This window comes from Ranitomeya imitator, chromosome 5 (assembly GCF_032444005.1).
Source record: "Ranitomeya imitator isolate aRanImi1 chromosome 5, aRanImi1.pri, whole genome shotgun sequence".
In the NCBI taxonomy this organism is placed as follows: domain Eukaryota; kingdom Metazoa; phylum Chordata; class Amphibia; order Anura; family Dendrobatidae; genus Ranitomeya; species Ranitomeya imitator.
Window position 1 is genome coordinate 248,500,908 of NC_091286.1, and position 20,753 is coordinate 248,521,660.

Genomic DNA, 20,753 nt, shown 5'->3' on the forward strand with positions numbered 1-20,753 from the left:
TTATGCATTCAGGAGCATGATAGATGATACTAAATATAGAAACCAAATATGTAATATGAAAGCTAAGATTTGTCATACTGGACAGCTAAAAGAATATAATTTACATAGTTAAAGGGGTTGTCCAGCCTCAATCTACAAGTCTACAGTCATGCTGTGTGACTGCAGACTTGTGTTTCCTCACATTGCGCTTAATACGTGCTATGAGGATTCTACAGTGCCTCCGGTAAGTTCCTTAACCCAATATGTGCAATTTTCATACATGCGGTCACTTGCCAACTATATGTGCACGGTCTTGCTCAATGCAAGTGTGCATGATGGAAGGGATTCGCAAGTCTAGTGACTGAAGACTTGTAGCCTAAGGACGGACAACCCCCGTAATGTTTTTTTTTGGTAAAGAAACTATTTAATCTTAAATATTGATTTTTTTTTTTTTTTTTTCTGCTAGATTTCGGCATTTTCCAGGTTCCTTTGTCTGTATTGTTGGAGCTAGATCAGAGGAAAAATCCAGGCACCAAAGTCCCACTAATCTTTCAAAGTGTATGTTCTCTTTTGTTCCTTTCTAATTCATTGTATAAGAAAGGATGGTGATGTATTTTGTTACAGGGAACTTGTCATATTGTAAATGCAGTCTGATCTGCAGACATAATGACATTTACAGCTGAGCAGAATAAATGGCTTTTCTGGAAAAGATCAACTTGTATGTCGTCAATGTGAATTGAGAACAAGAAACCCGGCACAATCTGTTGCTATTCTGATTGACTGTATAATCAATGGATATGCACCTTTTGTACAGCAAGGATAGCGCGCTCACTGGAAAAAACACAACATTGAAGTTCTTGAGAAAAAGAAAAGGGTGGCCCCCACCGTTCTTGTAAAAAGACTTTTATTTCACATCTTTAAAAACATGGAGCAATGGAGAAGTGTGGAGAGCAGGATGAACGGACGACTGCCGTTTTCTGCTATATAGCGCTAACATATTCTGCAGCGCATTAGTTTGCACGCATTATCATCACTGTCCCCGATGGGGCTCACAATCTAAATTCCCCATCATTATGTCTTTGGTTTGTGGGAGGAAACCCGAGTACCCGGAGGAAACCCACGCAAACACGGGGAGAACATACAAACCTTGCAGATCAACGGGTCCTGTCCGTGAACACAGGACCTGTTGAAGCACAGTTGCGAAACGGCAATCATCCGTTCATCCCGCTCTCCACACTTCTCCATTGCTCCATGTTTTTAAAGATGTGAAATAAAAGTCTTTTTACAAGAATAGTGAGTGCCATCTTTTTCTTTTTCTCAAGAAATTCAACTTGTATTTTGTTCATTGACATCCCTGGTGTTGGTAGGCATATGAGCCCAGTGGGCAGTCCTACTGTATGCACAACCATACACAATACGGCCACCAGCTGGGCTCGTAGGCTTACCAATGCCTACGGAGTTAATGAATATAATACAAGTTATACTAAAACTTTTCCCACAAAAATGTTAATCAATTTGATCAGCTCCTCCTGCTCTGTAACATTCTACCTGAAGATCAGATTATCAACATGACCAATTCCCTTTAAAATTGAATCCAAAATTTCAGGTATTTGTTGGCCAATATCAACATCCGGGACAGACATATAATTGGTGCACCCTGTGCAGCCACACAGGGTCGCAAGAGATAAGGGGGTCAACTGCCACTTCCAATGCAGTAGCAGAGACAGAACAAGTTTCTAAAATATAATGTAGAATTAAGGGTCATGCACAAAGTTAAATAGGAATCATATAGGAAAACATGATGCAAAAATAGACCATTTCAAAAACCATAAGGGTATGTTCACACGTTCCTGATTTCCATCCTTTTTTTTTCAGGACTGTTTTTTAAAAAACTGCATCTCTTGGCAGAAAACGCAGGTCCTTTTTTTGGTCCTTTTTTTGTCCTTTTTTGATGCGTTTTTTGATGCGTTTTTTGATCCTTTTTTTGATTTTTTTTTTTATGCAGTTTTCTATGCAGAGTCTGTGTGTTTTCTAGGAAGTTTTTTAGGGTTAAAATGGCTGAAAATACCCTAACCCTACCCCTAACCCTACCCCTAACCCTACCCCTAACCCTACTCCTAACCCTACCCCTACCCCTAACCCTACCCCTAACCCTAACCCTACCCCTAACCCTACCCCTAACCCTAACCCTACCCCTAACCCTACCCCTAACCCTATTCTAACCTTAGTGGAAAAAAAAAAATTCTTAATTTTTTTTTATTGTCCCTACCTATGGGGGTGACAAAGGGGGGGGGCGTCATTTACTATTTTTTTTTATTTTGATCACTGAAATAGATTATATCTCAGTGATCAAAATTCACTTTGGAACGAATCTGCCGGCCGGCAGATTCGGCGGGCGCACTGCGCATGCGCCCGCCATTTTGCAAGATGGCGGCGCCCAGGGAGAAGACGGCCGGACGGACACCGGGACGCCGGGTAAATATAAGGGGGGGAGATTAGGGCACGGGGGGGGCATCGGAGCACTGGGGGGGCATCGGAGCACGGGGCGGTGGGATTGGAGCACGGGGGGGCGGGATCGGAGCACGGGGGGGGCAGCCACACTCCGCCCACGCACTTCCGCCCGCTTCCCCGCACTTCCTGCTGCAGCGGTTCTGCACCACAAATATAAAGATATTTTTTTCATCTGCGGGTTTTACTGCGGGTTTGACCTCACAATGGAGGTCAATGGGTGCAGAACCGCTGCGGCTCCGAAAAAAGAAGTGACATGGTACTTCTTTTTTCCCGCAGCTATTCAGCGCGGCTTTTTTTTTTTTTTTTCCGCATTGTGGGCACAGCAGTTCCTGTTTTCCATAGGGTACAATGTAATGTACCCTGCATGGAAAACAGCTGCGGACCCGCAGCGAGAAAATCGCGGCAATTCCGCATGAAAAAAAGGATCGTGTGAACATGGCCTAAAGGTGTAAAATGCTAAATTTTATTAGACATAGTATATAAAAACCATAAGGAAAAACAGCTGAACTAGGTGGTGATGCACGTTACAGAAAAGAGGGTATCAATCACTCCTAATAGTATAATCTCCAAAGAGTTAATATAGGAAAATTAACACATGTCCAAAATAAAGAGAATAATCAGCATAATCATAGCAGAGTACAAGTAAAATAGCACCTTTAGTATACGGTAGCTGAGAAAACATAATATGGGGTACATACATATATGTATATGTAGTAGCAATGGTGTAAATGCACATGAATTGGTGTTAATAGAGTATAAGTAAATAGTAAGGTGCAAAACTGCAGGAATCAAATAGCCGATCAAGCATATGAGCACAATAGGTGCTGACTAGTGATGAGCGAATATACTCGTTACTCGAGATTTCTCGAGCACGCTCGGGTGACCTCTGAGTATTTTTTAGTTCTCGGAGATTGTTTTACTCAGCTGAATGATTTGCATCTCGTAGCCAGCTTGATTACATGTCGGGATTCCCTAGCAATCAGGCAACCCCCACATGTACTTATGCTGGCTAACAAATGTAAATCATTCAGCTGCGGCGATGAAAACTAAATCTCTGAGCACTAAAAAATACTCAGAAGTCACCCGAGCGTGCTCGGGAAATCTCTAGTAACGAGTATATTTGCTCACCACTAGTGCTGACTGATATAAAATTAGTCTGAGTACAGTGCATGTGCAATGGGCATGGAAGGAGATCAGGATTTCATCTTTACCGAAGGTGTGAACGCGCAGCCTGATCCCCTAAGTGCATTTCAGCGCTTCCTCCTTCCGGGAGGTGGGGATGTGGACTTGATTGGCTATTTGATTCCAGCACTTTTGCACCTTACTATGTCTCATTCCTGGCCCCATGTGTCCTCCCATCATGGCCCCATGTGTCCTCCCATCATGGCCCCATGTGTCCTCCCATCATGGCCCCCATATTTCTCCATCCTGCCCCACCATGGGTTCTCATCCTGCCCTGCCATCTGTCTTTTTCAACTCCTTGAGGCGCGGATGCGCCGGTTCATGACAATTATATCGTACTCAGGCAATGTGATATACATCAGCTGCCGGCCTCTGATTGGCTGGCAGTTCCTATTGCAGTGCAGGAAATGGGTTCTGCAGGGAAATAGATTTCAACTGAACGCGAGTTCAGGAACGCACTTTCAGTTACTGAGCGAAGTCTTGGCCTTGGGGCCCGGTGAGGAGGGGGATCCCATACACCTATAAGGGCAGTAATTCCCTCATGGTGGCCCTGTATATAAGCCATCAAATTGTTTCATGATAAAGGAAAAGTTTATATTTTCTCACAACTATATATATTTGTTTTCTTTGTAGCTGATTGAACAAATAGAGAAAGGAGGACTGGAAACGGAAGGTGTTCTAAGGATACCTGGAGTGGTTTCACGAATTAAAGTAACTTCATATATTTCTATACTTCCATATGCCAATATGTTCTTCTTTATTTTACTTGCCCACACTATGTGTAGGAGAATGGCTGGGGTTATATCTATAATATAACGCTGGGAGCGTCACTCTGTCCGAAGCCTCTATAGACTGCGCAAGCGCAAGCGCCGACGCAGTCTGGGCCTCACAGAGCGACGCTCCCGGGAGATCGCGGTGTGCGTTCACACTGAACACACACCGCGATCTCCACCGCAGAAGCAGGGACCGCCAGGAGGGTGAGTATCGGCCTATATTCACCTGTCCCCGTTCCATCGCTGAGCGGCGCCATCTTCCCGGTCTTCAGTCTGTGACCTTCAGTTCAGAGGGCGCGGTGACGCGCTTAATGCGCGCCGGCGCCGCCCTCTGACTGAATAGTCACGGCCAGGAGACCGGGGAGATGGCGGCGCGCAGCGATGGAACGCCGGACAGGTGAGTATAGTAAGTGCTGGGGGGCCTGAGCTGGCGGCGATACCGGCACCTGACCCCCACAGCGTGCCGGTGTCCCCGCCTGCTCAGGCCCCCCAGCACTCGGCGCCGAGCGGGTCAGAGGCAGTATGGGGACGCAGGATGGGAGCAGCACATAAGGATGGGGACGCAGGATGGAGCAGCACATAAGGATGGGGACGCAGGATGCAGCAGCACATAAGGATGGGGACGCAGGATGCAGCAGCACATAAGGATGGGGACGCAGGATGAAGCAGCACATAAGGATGGGGACGCAGGATGGAGCAGCACATGAGGATGGGGACGCAGGATGGAGCAGCACATAAAAATGGGGACACAGGATGGAGCAGCACATAAGGATGGGGACGCAGGATGCAGCAGCACATAAGGATGGGGACGCAGGATGGAGCAGCACATAAGGATGGGGACGCAGGATGGAGCAGCACATAAGGATGGGGACGCAGGATGGAGCAGCACATAAAAATGGGGACACAGGATGGAGCAGCACATAAGGATGGGGACGCAGGATGCAGCAGCACATAAGGATGGGGACGCAGGATGGAGCAGCACATAAGGATGGGGACGCAGGATGCAGCAGCACATAAGGATGGGGACGCAGGATGGAGCAGCACATAAGGATGGGGACGCAGGATGCAGCAGTACATAAAGATGGGGACGCAGGATGCAGCAGCACATAAGGATGGGGACGCAGGATGCAGCAGCACATAAGGATGGGGACGCAGGATGGAGCAGCACATAAAAATGGGGACAAAGGATGGAGCAGCACATAAGGATGGGGACGCAGGATGCAGCAGCACATAAGGATGGGGACGCAGGATGGAGCAGCACATAAGGATGGGGACGCAGGATGGAGCAGCACATAAAAATGGGGACACAGGATGGAGCAGCACATAAGGATGGGGACGCAGGATGCAGCAGCACATAAGGATGGGGACGCAGGATGGAGCAGCACATAAGGATGGGGACGCAGGATGCAGCAGCACATAAGGATGGGGACGCAGGATGGAGCAGCACATAACAGTATGGGGACGCAGGATGGAGCAGGACATAAGGATGGGGACGCAGGATGGAGCAGCACATAAGGATGGGGACGCAGGATGCAGCAGCACATAAAGATGGGGACGCAGGATGCAGCAGCACATAAGGATGGGGACGCAGGATGCAGCAGCACATAAGGATGGGGACGCAGGATGCAGCAGCACATAAGGATGGGGACGCAGGATGGAGCAGCACATAAAAATGGGGACAAAGGATGGAGCAGCACATAAGGATGGGGACGCAGGATGCAGCAGCACATAAGGATGGGGACGCAGGATGGAGCAGCACATAAGGATGGGGACGCAGGATGGAGCAGCACATAAAAATGGGGACACAGGATGGAGCAGCACATAAGGATGGGGACGCAGGATGCAGCAGCACATAAGGATGGGGACGCAGGATGGAGCAGCACATAAGGATGGGGACGCAGGATGCAGCAGCACATAAGGATGGGGACGCAGGATGGAGCAGCACATAACAGTATGGGGACGCAGGATGGAGCAGGACATAAGGATGGGGACGCAGGATGAAGCAGCACATAAGGATGGGGACGCAGGATGGAGCAGCACATAAGGATGGGGACGCAGGATGGAGCAGCACATAAGGATGGGGACGCAGGATGAAGCAGCACATAAGGATGGGGACGCAGGATGGAGCAGCACATAAGGATGGGGACGCAGGATGGAGCAGCACATAAGGATGGGGACGCAGGATGCAGCAGCACATAAGGATGGGGACGCAGGATGCAGCAGCACATAAGGATGGGGACGCAGGATGCAGCAGCACATAAGGATGGGGACGCAGGATGGAGCAGGACATAACAGTATGGGGACGCAGGATGGAGCAGGACATAACAGTATGGGGACGCAGGATGCAGCAGCACATAAGGATGGGGACGCAGGATGCAGCAGCACATAAGGATGGGGACGCAGGATGGAGCAGCACATAAGGATGGGGACGCAGGATGGAGCAGGACATAACAGTATGGGGACGCAGGATGGAGCAGGACATAAGGATGGGGACGCAGGATGGAGCAGCGCATGACAGGATGGGGACGCAGGATGGAGCAGCGCATCACGGGATGGGGACGCAGGATGGGAGCAGCGCATCACAGGATGGGAGCAGCGCATCACAGGATGGGGACGCAGAATGGGAGCAGCGCAGGACAGGATGGGGACGCAGGATGGGAGCAGCGCATGACAGGAAAGGGAACGCAGGATGGAGCAGCGCATGATAGGATGGGGACGCAGGATGGAGCAGCGCATGACAGGATGGGGACGCAGGATGGAGCAGCGCATGACAGGATGGGGACGCAGGATGGGGACGCAGGATGGAGCAGCACATACCATGATGGAGACAATATACCAATATAAATGCTCGCCACCCGGGCGTAGAACGGGTTCAATAGCTAGTGTTTATATATAGTGCTATGTAGATGACACACATGATCCTCCCTAATAATTAGGGGGTTTCATTCTGAAACCTTTGCAAATGCTGTCAGTTTGTGATTGGTTAAAGTCCAATCATTGGAGGCTTGTCTGTCAGCAGGATTTCTTGCCCAAACTATTTACCATACAGTTGTGGCCAAAAGTATTGACACCCCTGCAATTCTGTCAGATAATACTCAGTTTCTTCCTGAAAATGATTGCAATCACAAATTCTTTGGTATCATTATCTTCATTTATTTTGTCTTAAATGAAAAAAACACAAAAGAGAATGAAGCAAAAAGCAAAACATTGATCATTTCACACAAAACTCCAAAAATGGGCCAGACAAAAGTATTGGCACCCTCAGCCGAATACTTGGTTGCAAAAAATTAGCCAAAATAACTGCGACCATCCGCTTCCGGTAACCATCAATAAGTTTCTTACAATGCTCTGCTGGAGTTTTAGACCATTCTTCTTTGGCAAAATGCTCCAGGTCCCTGATATTTGGAGGGTGCCTTCTCCAAACTGCCATTTTTAGATCTCTCCACAGGTGTTCTATGGGATTCAGGTCTGGACTCATTGCTGGCCACCTTAGAAGTCTCCAGTGCTTTCTCTCAAACCATTTTCTAGTGATTTTTGAAGTGTGTATGTCTCGGGGTAAGAAGTGGGGTCTTCCTGGGTCTCCTACCATACAGTCCCTTTTCATTCAGACGCCGACGGATAGTACGTGTTGACACTGTTGTACCCTCGGACTGCAGGGCAGCTTGAACTTGTTTGGATGTTAGTCGAGGTTCTTTATCCAACATCCGCACAATCTTGCGTTGAAATCTCTTGTCAATTTTTCTTTTCCGTCCACATCTAGGGAGGTTAGCCACAGTGCCATGGGCTTTAAACTTCTTGTTGACACTGCGCACGGTAGACACAGGAACATTCAGGTCTTTGGAGATGGACTTGTAGCCTTGAGATTGCTCATGCTTCCTCACAATTTGGTTTCTCAAATCCTCAGACAGTTCTTTGGTCTTCTTTCTTTTCTCCATGCTCAATGTGGTACACACAAGGATACAGGACAGAGGTTGAGTCAACTTTAATCCATGTCAACTGGCTGCAAGTGTGATTTAGTTATTGCCAACAACTGTTAGGTGCCACAGGTAAGTTACAGGTGCTGTTAATTACACAAATTAGAGAAGCATCACATGATTTTTCGAACAGTGCCAATACTTTTGTCCATCCCCTTTTTTATGTTTAGTGTGGAATTATATCCAATTTAGCTTTAGGACAATTCTTTTTGTGTTTTTTCATTTAAGACAAATTAAATGAAGATAATAATAACAAAGAATTTGTGATTGCAATCATTTTCAGGAAGGAACTGAGTATTATCTGATAGAATTGCAGGGGTGTCAATACTTTTTGCCACAACTGTATTTGCTCTTATAGCCCTTTATTTTGCCACACTACTTCTGTTACTGAGAAATGAGTGCTTGAATTGATATGCAAATGAGACTGAAGATCTGGAGCTTCTGTCACTCAAGCTCTATTACCTGCCCTGTGCCCTCTCCTGCTTGACTGAGAACTCTTTTGTCTGAAGTCATACAGCATAGACGCTGTCAATCAAGCTGGAAGAGGCAGTTCTGGGCAGGGCCTTGAGCTGAAGTGGCCGATGCTTCAGATTTAGAGGCTTATTTGCATATGAATACAAATGCCAATTTCTCAGTAATGAAGAAATCGACTGGCCATGGAAAAGTATTTCTGGATTAGTGTTTGGAAGAGCTTCATGCACATACTTTGAGGAGTGAAATCCTGCTGACATGTTCCCTTTTAAAAGTATCCAACTTGCTTACTTACGTCTATTGTAACATTGCTGTAACTAACAGCATTATGTTACGTCTATTGTATTCAGCTCTGTTTTTTTCTTGTTATGAAATACTGTAGATTTCCGCTGTAATTACATACCATGTAGTTATTTTTCATTAATGTAAATCAGATAAAACCTGTTATAGGATAGGATATTCTATACACCATACTTGTGGAGCAGGAATAACAGGATATCTGACCTGCTCAGTCACCTGAAGATGTATACTTTTACTTTTTAAATTTAGCCCTGCATGTATGTACCAAACCATTATTAGCTTTTTCACAATGTGTGTAATTTTGTTGGTTACTACTTGTTCAGAAATGTGTCTATGATCTCAGTAGAATAAAAAGTATTGAGCCGGATGTGGCACCTTAAATAGGACAGCATGTTAAAGCTTCAGGTTCCTACTCTTAGTAGCCCCATTGGCAGAAGAAAATGAACATTCAAGCTATGGGCAGAATTGATCAAGCCTTGGTTTTCTACTTCTTGGCAAGAAAGATTGCAGGATTAATATGTGACAAATTTATTAGGAGATACTTGTATCTTAATGAATTTGACACATTTAAAGGGGTATTGCATGTAGACAGATTAAATTGTACTGACCCTGACCTCATAGACTATAAAGTTGAGATGCCCAGTGCAGTTCTATTATCTTTAAAACACTTGTAATTCAGTTGACAGGAGCTGCTCCTCACTGCTCCCCCTCCCCTCTGGGACAATATGTCACACAGCAGTGTGGAGTTCCTTGCTGTGACTTGCAGCCAGTCCCAAAATGAGGAGGTGTAACTGCTCCCCCTGTAATCTATAGAGAAATGGTTGTTTTTAGGAGATGGAGGTGCACACTGCTGTAATGCCCTAGACAGGAGGGGTGAACAGTACAGAGTAGCTCCTGTCACTCCAGGCCCAATAATGTCTCCCTTTCTGCAGTTGGAGGTGATGTGGCATGACCTGATCTCTGCTAGTATCTCTGTAGTGAAGGAGATATCAGGGCAAAAGAGTGCCTCTTTACATTAAAGTCGTCTTCTCATCTTCTTAATGGGCATAATTGCAAAGTGCTTGTAAAAACAAGCAAGTTGACCTCGTCCTTATTAAAAATTCTCTCCATAATAAAGAGTGGAGTAATGTTCAATTTTGGTTACTGCTCTTTTCCTAGGTTGTTGGCCACTACTGATGTGTAGCATCATTGGCGAAAGCACTGATCTGAAGTTGGCCAAACTGCTGGAGCTCAATGTTGGCTCTTTGTCTGACCTGCTTTAATGCACCTGTGCTGTTCCAATGCTGCCGAGGCATAGATTCCTCTACTTGTACCTTTTCGGACCATTAGTATAAAGATATCACTGGTTTTGACTGTCAATAGAGCAGGAGTGCAGTGTCTTCAGCTTACAGATAGGCTGAGGACTGGGGAACATGGACTAGAACATGAGACAACTCCTTTTAAAACTTGGCTTACTTATGGGGATTTATGCAGCACATATAATTCTAATCAGACTAAACAGAGCTGCAGTGTAAAAAATAAGGCAGCGATAAGAAGCAGGTTGAACATGTGCAGGAGATGGGCTTAGACTATTTTTTATTACATGTATGGCTTAGACAACCATTCTGGAAGCATATCATAGCTTTATAACAAATAGAGAGCTCCAAACCAAGGAAGAAAGCTGCCAGCACAAGCTTATAAATAGCAGATAAGGATCACCCAGGGGTAGAGGTTTAAGTATCATCTTTTAGATCTGAATGAATCTTCCTCTTTAAAACCCACAATATTCTGCAGGAAATTGTGCAAACCACAGCTTCCTAAATATTTGCACTGCAGTGTAGTGGGGCCTGCAGTTGAAAAACTAAAATTCAGAATGCTTAAATATTGAAATGATAACCTAATGATTGTTTTTCAGTCTCTATGTTTAGAATTAGAAGCAAAGTTTAACGAGGGAACATTCAACTGGGATACGGTGAAGCAGCACGACGCGGCCAGCCTCCTAAAGTTTTTCATCCGAGAGCTCCCTCTGCCACTGCTGACGGTGGAATACATGAAAGCTTTCCATTCTGTGCAGTGTAAGATTTGTATAGTTTTATTAAATATGGTGCCCGACATTTCTGCTTCTTCGGAGATGGCGTGGCTGGCGTCATTTTATGTAGAGGAAGTATAGACTGTATACTAAATAAGAGCATTGTATGAAAGGACTTTTATTCTGACTATAATGAAGCCACTGAAAGCTGGAGCTGACCTCCAGAATGCTAGTTTTGCCATTTATTGCTGAGCATGACATGGTGGTGACATTGATTACATCATTGCTAGAGCATAAGTTCATGTGCGCGCTGTGTCTTGAGATTTTATGATTACTTACACTATTAAACATCAGATAACAGATTGAGTCTTTATCACAATTAAGTGCTCTAGTTCCTTGGTAGCAGCCCGACAAGTCTAGTACATTTCCACCTTCAAAATTCTTGTTCGTTAGGTGATTTGATCTTTAATGGCTTCGGTCTCCAGGTGTAAATTATCCTTAAAGGGGTATTCTGATATTTGGCAGTTATTCCTTAGACATAGCATAGGAGATAACTTCCCAAAACGCTGGAGGGGTTTGACCATTGGGACCTCAAGTGATCCTGGGAACCGGGGGTTCTCAAGAGCCCTGTGTGAATGGAGTGGTGGACGATCAATTCTTAGATAGCAGAGCGCTGTGCTTGGCTGGCTTTGGGCACTCCTATAGGATTGAATAGAGACACAGTGCACATGATCGGCTACCACTCCATTCACAATGGCTCTTAATTCTCGGGATGATAGCAGTCACAGTATTGATTGGGACATTATACCCTACCCAACGGATTGGGGAGATTTGTAAGCTGTAAGCCAGTGAAGGCTGATCATTGTAATTTATATCTGTACCCTTCACATGTACACCACTTTAAGGGTGGTCTAAAAATAAATAATAATAAATATATTAGCTAAGTGATTGCAAGCATTTTTATAGAAGTCAATGAATGAACAAACGTTCTAATGAACGTTCGATCTCACACCTGAATGGTCTTTGCTTAGTGACATGTTGCATTTATCTCTACTGGTGTGATGTGAATATTCATATGGGCTAATAATTGCTAGACTATAAAACAGAAGTCAGCGAATATCCTTGAAACTGAACTGGCAATATGCTGACAGCCAAGAATAAGGGTAGCAGCTTAGTAAAAGTCAAGTGCCCTATCTCCCTAATTATACATGGGTGATAAGGGCTGTCCATGTTGGAATTGCTTTTTTCTGGTTCAAGGATCTCCTTGGAATATACTTAACTAATAAATAGTTTTGTAAAACTATACTAATGTAGAATATTATGACATAACCTTAATAGAAAGTCGGTGGATCTGTGCTCACTCAGGCAGGCGGTAACCACTTTGGCCTCCTGAAATGTGTACTTTGGAGCAGTTTTATGAGCAATCTGTGGCGGTCTCGGCACCCAGACCCCCACTCATCTGTAATGATGAATAATGTACCACAGTTTACTTACGCTTTACATATTTTCTACTTTAGACCTTCCAAGTAAAAAGCATCGTCTCCAAGCTCTGAATCTCCTGATCATTCTTCTGCCTGATGTACACCGTGATACTCTAAAGGTCAGATTGTTTCTCCATAATATACACACAGAGGAGTTGGAGTTTCACAGCTCAATATTCAAATTGTCTTTTCAGTGCCACCTGTTGGAAGTAGCAACCCTACAAATCAATATGGAGCCTTTAACGAGCTTTGAAGGAATGCTACTTCCAATAGATGTTGACAATAGATTTTAAGTCCTCTTTCTCTCTGAAAAGACCATTTGCATATTTATTTTCCCAGATGAGTATGCAAGGCTTTAAGTCTCCCCATACTGGCATGCCACACATGGCTTCTCGCTCTCCACAAGGAGGAACCTTCAACCTACATTTTTTTTTGTCTGTGCAAGTCCCCTCTAAAACATAAAGTGCTGCGGAATATGTTGACACTACAGTAATAAAATGATCATTATTACTGAATGTTAGCATTCATTTAACAGATTTAACACATACATCTACTGTGGTTCTGCTGAACAGAACATAGCTTAACATAGAATCATATTGTAGTTTATGTAGAATCTGGCACCAGATTTTTGCTGCCCCATCTGAGAGCAGCATGATTTGGGGCAGACCCCTGGATTCCAGCAATGTATTATAAATGTTCTCGGAGAGGTAGCCTTGAGCGAGGGACTCTGTTTCTGCGCTCCGGCATGCTACAGAAAAATGTGAGTCAACTCTGGCGTGTGTGTGATGCTGTTACTGTAGATACGCATTGAGTGGCCATGATTCCCGAAGAATGGAGAACCACAACAGTCCATAAAATCAAATTTGTTGTAAAATCACACCGCAGAAAACAGGAATTGTAATTGTTCTTTAAGCGACATGACCCTGACATGTTTCCAGCCTTCATCTTCAGCGGCACAGTTGGTGAGACTTTTCGCAAATCGAATTAGGAACTTCCAATCTTCCCAGCTTAAAATGATTCTATACCTTCCTGTGTTCCCAATCTTCAGCCCACTTTTCAGGCACCACGTGAATGAAGGGCCTGTGGATACCTCTTTTACTGGATGTGCCCCCAGCATCGCTGACTTGTCTTAACTCAGACCCACAACCCTCAAGACTTGGTTGACTCTTCCCGTTCCTGGAGGCCCTTAGGGACTCTCACAAAGTTGCTGATCAAACCTTCTCACCTGCTAAGGCTACTTTCACACATCAGGTTTTTTTGTTTCAGGCACAATCCGGCAAGTTTTGAAAAAAACTGATCTGGTTTTTGTTTTGCGCCAGATCCATTTTTTTCTCATAGAGTTGTATTGGCGCCGGATTGCGCCTGATGTCCAGACGTTTCATCCATTTCCAGATCCACCCAAATAGTCGTTGCTGGCGGACGGAGAAAACGTCCATGTGAAACGGACATGTGAAAAGATAAATCCGGCCTCCGAATCCCGGTTTTACAAGCACTTTCCATTGAAATCATGCAAATTTTCCGTTCTGATCTCTCTCTCACACTCTCACTCTCACTCTCTCTCTCTCTCTCCCCCCACTACTTGCAAACATTATCCGGATTTTGCCTGAAACAAAAAAACCTGATGTGTGAAAGTACCTGACGTGAGAAAGTAGCCTATCAGTATTCCGCTAACACAAATGGAGTACTTCCAGCTGTTCCCTTTGCTTACTTCAAAGGTTGTCTCTGCTGTTTTCTTCTCTCGCACACACACATACACACTCCGGCACAGTTCACTTGGACCAGAGACTGTCCTCAATCCTTCCTTGTCTGGACATAAAGTATCTTCGGTTTCCTTTTTGTTTCAGGTTCTACTTGAATTCCTTCAAAGGATCGTTGATCACAGAGAACAAAATAAAATGACTCTGAAGAACGTAGCTATGATTATGGCACCAAATCTTTTTACCCTCCACACCTCTCCTTTAAAAGTTCCAGATCAAGACGCTGTTACCAGTGCAGCCCAGACAGCTTCTGTTATGCTTTTCTTGATCAAGTACCAAAAGCTACTGTGGACGGTATGTAATAGGTCAGATCAATCTGTATTATATGGTATACTAGCTGAAGAGCTCGGCGTTGCCTGGGCATAGTAAATATCTATGGTTAGTTATAGTACCTCACTTCTCTTATTTTCCCATCACGCCTCTCATTTTCCCCCTCACATCTTTCATTTTCCCCCTCACATCTTTCATTTTCCCCCTCACTCCTCTCATTCCCCCCTCACTCCTCTCATTCCCCCCTCACTCCTCTTATTCCCCCCTAAAACCTGTCATTTTCCGATCACTCCACTATTTTCCCCCACTCCTTTTCATTTTCACCTCACACCTCTCATTTTCCCCTCAACAAACATGTATATACTATCTCCCTTATATATAGTATACACCTGTATGTCATCTCCTGTATATACCTGTATGTCATTTCCCCTGTATATAGTATATACCTGCTGTATGTCCTCTCCTCCTGTATATTGTACAGTTATGGCCAAAAGTATTGACACCCCTGCAATTCTGTCAGATAATACTTATTTTCTTCCTGAAAATGATTGCAAACACAAACTATTTGGTATTATTATCTTCATTTAATTTGTCTTAAATGAAAAAAAACATAAAAAGAATTGTCCTAAAGCCAAATGTGGATATAATTCCACACCAAACATAAAAAAGTGGGTGGACAAAAGTATTGGCACTGTTCGAAAAATAATGTGATGCTTCTCTAATTTGTGTAATTAACAGCACCTGCAACTTACCTGTGGCACCTAACAGGTGTTGGCAATAAGTAAATCACACTTGCAGCCAGTTGACTTGGATTAAAGTTGACTCAACCTCTGTCCTGTGTCCTTGTGTGTACCACATTGAGCATGGAGAAAAGAAAGAAGACCAAAGAACTGTCTGAGGACTTGAGAAACCAAATTGTGAGGAAGCATGAGCAAGCTCAAGGCTACAAGTCCATCTCCAAAGACCTGAATGTTCCTGTGTCAACCGTGCGTAGTGTCATCAAGAAGTTTAAAGCCCATGGCACTGTGGCTAACCTCCCTAGATGTGGATGGAAAAGAAAAAATTGACAAGAGATTTCAACGCAAGATTTTGCGTATGTTGGATAAAGAACTTCGACGAACATCCAAACAAGATCAAGCTGCCCTGCAGTCCGAGGGTACAACAGTGACAACCCGTACTATCCGTCGGTGTCTGAATGAAAAGGGACTGTATGGTAGGAGACCCAGGAAGACCCCACTTCTTACCCCGAGACATAAAAAAGCCAGGCTGGAGTTTGCCAAAACTTACCTGAAAAAGCCTAAAACGTTTTGGAAGAATGTTCTCTGGTCAGAAGAGACAAAAGTAGAGCTTTTTGGGCAAAGTCATCAACATAGAGTTTACAGGAGAAAAAAAGAAGCATTGAAAGAAAAGAACACGGTCCATACAGTCAAACATGGTGGAGGTTCCCTGATGTTTTGGGGTTGCTTTGCTGCCTCTGGCACTGGACTGCTTGACCGTGTGCATGGCATTATGAAGTATGAAGACTACAAACAAATTTTGCAGCATAATGTAGGGCCCAGTGTGAGAAAGCTGGGTCTCCCTCAGAGGTCATGGGTCTTCCAGCAGGACAATGACCCAAAACACTTCAAAAAGCACTAGAAAATGGTTTGAGAGAAAGCACTGGAGACTTCTAAGGTGGTCAGCAATGAGTCCAGACCTGAATCCCATAGAACACCTGTGGAGAGATCTAAAAATGGCAGTTTGGAGAAGGCACCCTTCAAATATCAGGGACCTGGAGCAGTTTGCCAAAGAAGAATGGTCTAAAATTCCAGCAGAGCATTGTAATAAACTCCTTAATGGTTAACGGAAGCAGTTGGTCGCAGTTATTTTGGCTAAAGGTTGTGCAACCAAGTATTAGGCTGAGGGTGCCAATACTTTTGTCTGGCCCATTTTTGGAGTTTTGTGTGAAATGATCAATGTTTTGCTTTTTGCTTCATTCTCTTTTGTGTTTTTTCATTTAAGACAAATTAAATGAAGATAATACCAAAAAATTTGTAATTGCAATTATTTTCAGGAAGAAACTAAGTATTATCTGACAGAATTGCAGGGGTGTCAATACTTTTGGCCATGACTGTATATACCTATGTGTCATCTCCTCCTGTGTATAGTATTTAACTGTATGTCATCTCTTCTGTATATAGTATATACCTGTGTCATCTTCTCCTATATATAGCATATACCTGTATGTCATCTCCTGTATATAGTATATACCTGTGTCCTCTCCCCTGTATAGTATATACCTGCTGTATGTCATCTCCTCCTCTATATACCTATGTCATCTCCCCTTTTATATAGTACGGTATATACCTGTATGTCCTCTCCTCCTATATATAGTATATACATGTATGTCATCTCCTCCTGTATATAGTATATACCTGTATGTCATCTCCTCCTGTATATAGTATATATCTGTGTCATCTCCTCCTGTATATAGTATTTACCTGTATGTCATCTCTTCTGTATATAGTATATACCTGTGTCATCTTCTCCTATATATAGCATATACCTGTATGTCATCTCCTGTATATAGTATATACCTGTCCTCTCCCCTGTATAGTGTATATACCTGCTGTATGTCATCTCCTCCTCTATATACCTATGTGTCATCTCCTCTTTTATATAGTACGGTATATACCTGTATGTCATTTCCTCCTGTATATAGTATATACGTGTGTCATCTCCTCCTGTATATATTATATACCTGTATGTCCTCTCCTCCTATATATAGTATATACATGTATGTTATCTCCTCCTGTATATAGTATACACCTGTAAGTCATCTCCTCCTGTATATAGTATGTACCTGTATGTCATCTCCTCCTATATTGGATCTCGTTCACACGTTATTTGGTCAGTATTTTTGCCTAGGTATTTGTAAGCTAAATTGGCAGCCTGATATATCCCCAGCTAACAGGAAGCCCTCCCCCCTGGCAGTATATATTAGCTCACACATACACATAATAGACAGGTCATGTGACTGACAGCTGCCGTATTTTCCCTTCACCATGACAGCGCCGCACGTGAGAGATGGCATCCGCCCCCAGGAACAGGAAACCTGTAGCAGAGATATAAGAATGGGGCGGCCCCTCTCTCCTCAGTTTGGTTTCCTGTTCCTGCAGGTGGACGCCTGTTGCAGAGCTCCTACCTCCGGAGGGATCTCCCTCTGATGATTCCGGTCCGGAGGCCGAGGGCCGCGTGGGGGGCCAGCCGTAGTCGGCGGCATCGCGTGCGGTGCTGTCCGGTGTCGGGCTGCTGGGTCCGCGCCATCCCTTTCCCTCGCTGGACTCCCCGGCGACCGCTCTGTGCAGGAGGCCGGTCCGGGGATATGGGGGCGTGTCCTTCACTGACGCTGGCGCCGAAGTGGAGGATGACGACTTCCGGTCGCAGGAAGTGATGTCACTCGCCGAGGGAGCCGGTGTGCTGGACACTTCCGGGCGGAAGCTGATCCAGTGGCGCGCACACTGCTCCTCTATATAATAGAGCAGCAGAAAGGAGTCGCTGGTCCTGCTCTTCAGACGGAGATGACCGAACCAGCGGTAGATCCGGAGCTGCTGATGCCTGCGCCCAGAATGTCGGAAGACACTCAAGCTGCAGCGGTACCCAGTGTCCTGGAGGGGTGAGTGCCTTTGTAAGGCAAGCTACACACACACTGATACCCTGTGCACTATGTTTTATAGGAAGGGAAAGCCACCTCCAAGCAAAAGAATAGGGTCTGTCCACTATGTAAAGAAAAACTCCCTAGGCTATACAGTAAAAAGATCTGCCAGCCCTGTATCGACAGAACAGTTGCGGAGGAATCTTCTTCCCTATTACAAAACATTAAAACAATCATACGGGAGGAAGTTAAATCTACAGTTAAAGAACAGTTGAAACATCACACAAGAGACCCCCCCTCCCCCAACAAGTGAGCAAGGGTCGGACATAGATTCAGGGGATGAGCCGGGAGCCTTAACCCCCTCTGATGCCTCAGATTTAGACTCCTCAGATGAGGAATATGGCCACCCATGTTTTCAGTCGGAGGACATTGGGAAGCTGCTCAAACTTGTCAGAACGACTATGGGGGTAGAAACCCCTAGAGAACCACGGACAATCCAAGACACCATGTTTAGCAACTTGGAGGAGAAGAAGCGAAAGTTTTTTCCCTTCCACGATAACATAATCAAATTAATAAAACGTGAGTGGAAAAAACCTAATAAAAAGATGTCTGTCCCTCAGGCATTAAAACGCAAGTACCCCTTTGATGAGGAAGTCTGTGAAAAGTGGGATAAGGCTCCTAAACTAGACGCAGCCATCGCTAGCACCTCTAAAGGGGTTGCGTTACCATTTGAAGACATGGGAGCCCTAAGGGACCCCCTCGACAAAAAAGCAGATGCTTTTCTAAAGTCGGCTTGGGAAGCAGCGACATGGTCATTTAAACCCGGGGTTGCTGCCACTTGCACGGCACGTGCTATGGTCAAGTGGTTAGAGGAGTTAAGTGACCAAATCAAAAACAAATGCCCAAGAGAGAGGCTTCTGGAAGCATTACCCTCTCTACAAGGCGCCGCAAGATTCCTAGCAGACGCCTCAATAGATTCAGTTAGAAGTGCCGCACGTGTGTGTGCGTTATCCAATTCAGGAAGGAGAACATTATGGCTAAAAAATTGGACGGCTGACTTCCAATCAAAGGTCAAACTCTGTGGAGTACCCTGTGAAGGGCAATACCTGTTTGGCAAAGCTCTAGACGAGATCCTTGAGAAGGCGTCGGACAAAAAGAAGCGGTTTCCACCTCCTTCCTTTCCCAGGCGCCGATGGGATACCTCTCGTTCGTCCTTTTGTGGTGGATATAGAGGGACCCGCGGCCGATCAGATGACAGGTCTAGTCGAGGCAGACCCCGGAGGGAGCGAAAGGAAAGGGGATTCCTTTTCAACAAACCTCCCCTCAAGCCTGATCCCAAAAGTCAGTGACGCTAGCATTCCGGTGGGGGGAAGACTCCGGCGGTTTGTCCATCATTGGGCAGCGCTGCCGGCTTCTCAATGGATAACAAATTTGTTGTCAGAGGGTCTGAGGTTCAAGTTCTCCAACCTCCCACCAAATCGTGTAAAAATGACCCAGGTGGGGGGAAAAAATCAGGCCATATTAGAAAGAGAAATTTATCTCCTCATGCAAAAAGAAGTGTTAGTAGAAGTACCCCATCAAGAGATAGGGAAAGGGTTCTACAGCACTTTATTTCTAACACCAAAACCAGACGGCTCGCTGAGAGGAGTAATCAACCTAAAAGCCCTAAACCATTACATTCAAATAGACAAATTCAAGATGGAAACTTTAAAGACTGCAGTAAAAGTACTCGACCCAAACTGTTACATGGTGGTGATCGATCTTACAGACGCTTACTACCATGTGCCAATCGCTGTCCAACACCAACAATATCTAAGATTAGTGGTAAATCTGGGAAAAACCCCTGTCCATCTACAATATCAATGTCTTCCTTTTGGGGTAGCCATAGCGCCCCGTATATTTACAAAAGTTATTTCCGAAGTAGCTTCTTTTGTCAGGAAAGAAGTCATAATGTTGGTACCCTATTTGGACGATTTTTTGATAATAGCAAAAAACAAAGAAAGTTGCGAAAAGGCGGCCGCAAGAGTACTGGAGGTACTGACCAGTTTAGGATGGATGATAAACCTGAAAAAATCAAGGCTTGTCCCAACTCAAACTCAAGAATTCCTCGGAATCGTGTTAGACTCAGTCAAGCAGGAGTGTGTCCTCCCACAGAGGAAAGTTCAATCTATTCAGCAGAGAGTACAGTCATTCCAACTACAACAGACTATCTCTCTGAGGAATGCAATGTCACTCTTAGGAGTCCTAACGGCAACAATTCCAGCAACGCGATGGGCACAAAGCCACACACGAGAGTTACAATGGCAGATTCTAGCCGAACAAGAAAGAAATCCATACAATCTGAATCGGAAGATTCTTCTATCACCAAAGGTTCAAAACTCACTAGAGTGGTGGCTGAAAACAGAAAATCTAA

At 44.9% G+C, this 20,753-nt stretch overlaps 1 protein-coding gene across 3 annotated transcripts in view; it reads left to right on the plus strand.

Annotated features, from left to right (window-relative positions):
- ARHGAP18 (Rho GTPase activating protein 18) overlaps window positions 1-20,753 on the plus strand; it is a 259,642-nt gene that overhangs the window by 199,100 nt on the left and 39,789 nt on the right. For all 3 annotated transcript variants that reach the window (XM_069726051.1, XM_069726050.1, XM_069726052.1), the window contains exons 7-11: window positions 446-537; window positions 4,306-4,383; window positions 11,085-11,244; window positions 12,716-12,798; window positions 14,524-14,730. In XM_069726051.1, coding sequence (XP_069582152.1) covers window positions 446-537; window positions 4,306-4,383; window positions 11,085-11,244; window positions 12,716-12,798; window positions 14,524-14,730 — 620 coding nt within the window. The remainder of the gene's footprint in view (window positions 1-445; window positions 538-4,305; window positions 4,384-11,084; window positions 11,245-12,715; window positions 12,799-14,523; window positions 14,731-20,753) is intronic.